Genomic DNA, 4,577 nt, shown 5'->3' with positions numbered 1-4,577 from the left:
TCCGGGCCTCAGCTTTTCTTTGGGATTTGGGGCGATTCTCCCAGGCGGTTCCCCGTGCACCTCACCGGCCACGCGGGGCGCAGCCGCGTTTCCCCGCTTGGCGCCCCAGTCCTCCAGGGGCCACGCCGAGTCTTAACCCGGAGCCGGCGTCTCCCGATCCCCGACCCGGGCTCATGCCGCCCGAGGCTGCGGGGGCCCAGCGGCGCCGGGCAGGAAGCTCGGTGGACGGGCTAATTGGGGACCCGACTTGGCGGCTGATGGCAGCACCGGGAAGGGCTCTGGCCTTGAGCAAACGCGCCCGTACGTGAGGGAGCCTGGCCTGCGGGCTGGGTTTAGGGGCCGGGGCTTGGGAGGCCCAGCCGGACGGAAAAGGCGCACACACTTGGGGAGGTCTGGGGCGCTCGGTGGGCGCAGTGGACCCGCCGAGCGGGAGGAAATCAATCGGCCCCAGCGCGGAGCGTGATCCTCAGACTGGGGCCGTGACACCTCTGAGACTCGAGGCCTGGCCCCTGGGAGCCCGCGCCCGGCTGGAAAATGGAGCTCCGGACGCCCACGTCCACACTGGCTGTCAGAACTAAGCACGTGTGGGGCAAAAGACGCTAGTTCTAGTAGATTCCAGGTGCCGAGCTCCCCACCCCGCGGTTTTCGCTGCAAGTCCTCGAGTCACTTCCGAGAGTCACAGGGGCTGCTCATCAGACCTCGGAACGGGGGCATCGGTAGCCACTTCTGATTTCTTTGTACTTCTGATTTCTTTTAAGCCATTTCTTAAATTCTGAAAGCAGAATTTAAGGTCCTTCTCGGCCTCCTCCCACTAATTACCAATTTATTTTAATAGGGACACCTCAAAGCCCGGGCCTGACCCCGGATCTGTAGCCAGTGGAAAGAGGCTGGAAGGCAAAAGGCTCTTGAATGCACCACCGTCCGCCTTCACACCGAAAAGAATATTTGTTCAGGGTCCATCTCCTGGGAAGAAGCTGCGAATAGCAAAGGCAGTGCGATTTGACACACTCCCGAAAGGGCAGCAGGCATCGCCCCCCCTCCCCCAGCCCAGTGAATGCCTCTAGTGACCGTCCCCGTTTGCAAAGAGCTATAGGTTTCACCCCACTCCCTGGGCTTTAAGTGTGTTGTTGTTTTGGTAGATGGGAAATTTCAAGTTCGAGACTTTCCCTTGATCATCTACAAACCACTCCGATTCTGGCTGATCCCTCAGCCCCCCCACTTCTTCTAAGCTCATCTTTCACTGGAGTTTGAACAACCCCTAATAGCAGTCCTAACTCTTTTCCACAAGTAACTCAAGCTGCTGGAGGGAAATAGTTCAAAGTTATTTTGCTGTTTTCAATGGACGCTCCAACCCCTGACTCCCCCACCCCCACCCCAAGGCTGAATCTGGCCACGACTCTTGATTGATTCACATTAAAATAATAATAAAAATCACCAGCTCCCCCCCCCTCCTATCTGGGTGGTGTTTTTTGAGTTAAGCCCAACTAAGAACAGAGAGTGAGTGACTTTTAAAATAATTGTGAGTTGGGACAGACTTGACTGCAATAAAACAAACATTTAATTTAATTCGGAATCAGAGATAAGAAATAACTCTTCAATAAAATATATAAAATTATACAAGGTACCCTTTTTCAAAGGGATAAAGTATACTGGTTGGGGGGGTGGGGGAGGGGAGAGTTGGATAGGAAGATGAAACACTAAGGAGCTAAATGGCCTGTGTGACACCACCATTATCAGCAAGTCAAAACATGGCTTTAACCCTTTGCCCCCAACATGTTAAAAGGTATATAAATTTTTCTAATACGTTTAGCACATACAATAGGTACACACACAGAGAAAACAGGATTTTTCATTCTGGGTCTATTCGTCGTTGAAGAATATTTAGCATATACGTAATAGTTACAAGGCGTTTTTTTTTTTTTTTTTTTAAGCAGAAAATGAACTACCCCCTCCCCTCCCCCGATCACCTTTGCAACGTGTGAGGACCGACCTAGTATTTCACAGAAACCATCAATTCCTCCAGACATGCTTTAACTTTTCACTCTCCAAGTATCTGGAGTTAAGTGACCGCCTTGCGAATGAGGGAGTCCTTCCATCTGCCCTGACCCCAGGCCCGCTCAGGGGTCTTCCCGTCCCCCTTTTACTGATTTTACCAAAAAAAAAAAAAAAAGAAAGAAAAAGGTAAAACTTTACCGATGTGTAACCATGTGACAACGTGGAGAGGGTGGAAAATAGGGCCGAATGGGGTAGCATCTGATGAGTTTCGAATGCGTGTGACTGCGGAAACATGACGTGTCCCCTGTCACTTGCAGAAGTCTGTCTGTATCTACTGTCTCTACCCATCGTGTCTAATTCTATTTGTTTTCCCCAAGCGCAAGTCAATTGTCCCATCAAAATCACCAAATTTCAGCAATTTTAGTAAATAATTTGTCTCCCCCCTACAAGAAGAAAGGAATGGACTTAAACAGTCTCTTTTAGGAAGGTGATATATATATATATGTATATAAATTTTGCCTTTCAAAATAATTTGAATGTTTACGTCTGCTGTATAAAAATGTATTATATTTTATTATACATCTTCATATATAAAAACGGTCGGAGCCAATCTTTATGCAAGGACAAGGGGCCATCTGGAGGGTGACACCAGGTACACGGGGGCCTGGTGTCGCCCGTCTAAAGAATGAATCCAAACTGAGTCTGCGGCCCTGTCGGCCTAGCTGCTCAGGGTGGTGCAGGCGGGGTTCGCAAAGCAGGGGTGCTGGCTGGGTGCTGCCTTCCTCGGGAGGGAGGGGGGCCTGCTTAAACACACATCCGTCGTGGAGTCTGTGGCGCAGTCTTCCTTAGGAGAGATGGTACATGCCGTATCCGACTGGAGTCGCGTAGAGTCCGACGGGTGGGATGGGGAGCACAGGTCTATGGAAGGGGTACGATGCCCCGTATATGGATGCTGCTTGCAGGGGCGCGTTGATGGGGAAGGGGAGGCTGAAGCCCGAGGGCAGCATGGGTTTCGCAGCCATTTTCAGTTTTTCCAGTTCGGCCTCCTGCAGCCTTTTCGCCTTGGCCCTTCGGTTCTGGAACCAGATTTTGACCTGGGTCTCTGTGAGGTTCAGGGAGCTGGAGAACTCGGCGCGCTCAGCGATGGAGAGGTACTGTTTCTGGCGGAACTTGCGCTCCAGGGCCAGGAGCTGGGACGTGGTGAAGGGGGTGCGTGGCTTCCGGTTGGTCTTGTGCTTCCGCAGGGTGCAGGCGGTGGGGCTCATGTGTCCTAGGGAACAGAGAAAGGGGGCGGTTAGCAAAGGCGAGTGGCTTTCTGTCCAGGTCTGTGTGTAAGGGCCTCCCTGCTTCGTCTTTCGAAAAGATACGTCTGTCAAAACCAGCCGTGGGTTGGGGGGAAGCGTGAAGAAGGACCACATTTCAATAGATAAATTCCTTTATTTTAAAAGGGGAGGCTTTCGTCAAAAAGTTGAGGAACTGAATGGCGTAAGAGAACTTTCCAAATGGGAAACAAACAGCGTTTGAGTAATGGAAACAGAACATCTCTGAACAGACCCCCACGTTGGAAGTCGAGGAAGCTGCGTGGTCTCTGAGAACAAAACTCCATCTCTTCTGAGCATAATTTCTCTCGTCTTCCGAATGGGGGGTGGGGGGAAGGATTCATAATGACCCTCACTTCCAAACTGGGTCGGTCCCCTCTCTGCACCAGGACAAGTTGGACTGCATCGACAATGTCAGGCAGGATAATCGTGCAGATAAAGTCTGTGGTCGATTATCAGCATCTTGGGATCGGGGAAGCAGTCCCGTGCAATAAACAACCAACAGCTGTCACTCCATCCAGCCTACAGATTATAAAAGCTGAACATCATTTTACAGATCTGGATGTGGGATATGTTTTTTGGCCTGGTGCTTCTGTAATATAAACTTTACTAAGGAGGAGGGAGAAATTAGCTGGCCCATAAATGTTAGATGTCATGGGGGTGGGGGGAATCACACTGCCTCGGAATTGAGAGCATGTGATGACATCTTAGTCATCTCTACCCATTCTACGCTTTAGAGCCAATGTGTAAAATGATTAGTTTGTCGCTGGGCTTTAGAAAAGAGGGAATAACAAGCAAAATAAAGGTATGCCAGACAGCATCCAGATTCCATATTTAAACTGGATTCAATTACAGACAGTCACAGGATTGGGCACCCTTGTGGTCCCACAGGACCAGGAACTTCAGGCTTCTCTTCCTCAAGGGAAGAGGGGGGAGGAGCGTGGAGCTGAGGGCAGGAATGCTAAACAATTAATTTTCTGCATTTGGCTTTTATGAGCTATGCTAATTTTCTAAATGTAGCCACAGCAGTGACTCCAAAGGACTCATGGGGAGAATGTCGCATTTCTTGTTTTGTGACTTCGGTGGCCCAAGAAAGAGTTTACACCTCATACTTGAGGGTGACACAGCCCAAGTTCCAACCCAGCCTCCATTCCCAACAAGAAAAGGATTTGTCCTGATGCGACATTATTAACCATCATTTAGGTGACCGAGAGAGAGAGAAAGAGGTAGTTGAGTTCTGCAATCAATCAAAAGACAGAAATC

The 4,577-nt window shown here is 50.1% G+C and overlaps 1 protein-coding gene across 1 annotated transcript in view; it reads right to left on the bottom strand.

Annotated features, from left to right (window-relative positions):
• Positions 1 to 1,540: 1,540 nt before the first annotated feature.
• The window catches only part of MSX2 (msh homeobox 2), a 5,941-nt gene continuing 2,904 nt past the window's right edge, over positions 1,541 to 4,577 (bottom strand). Inside the window, exon 2 of the mRNA XM_011383550.2 lies at positions 1,541 to 3,265. Coding sequence (XP_011381852.1) covers positions 2,841 to 3,265 — 425 coding nt within the window. The 3' untranslated portion in view covers positions 1,541 to 2,840. The remainder of the gene's footprint in view (positions 3,266 to 4,577) is intronic.

The sequence above is a fragment of the Pteropus vampyrus genome, unplaced genomic scaffold, assembly GCF_000151845.1.
Source record: "Pteropus vampyrus isolate Shadow unplaced genomic scaffold, Pvam_2.0 Scaffold524, whole genome shotgun sequence".
NCBI classification, from domain to species: domain Eukaryota; kingdom Metazoa; phylum Chordata; class Mammalia; order Chiroptera; family Pteropodidae; genus Pteropus; species Pteropus vampyrus.
Note: the sequence above shows the minus strand (reverse complement) of the source record. Positions and strands in the feature narration are given on the sequence as shown.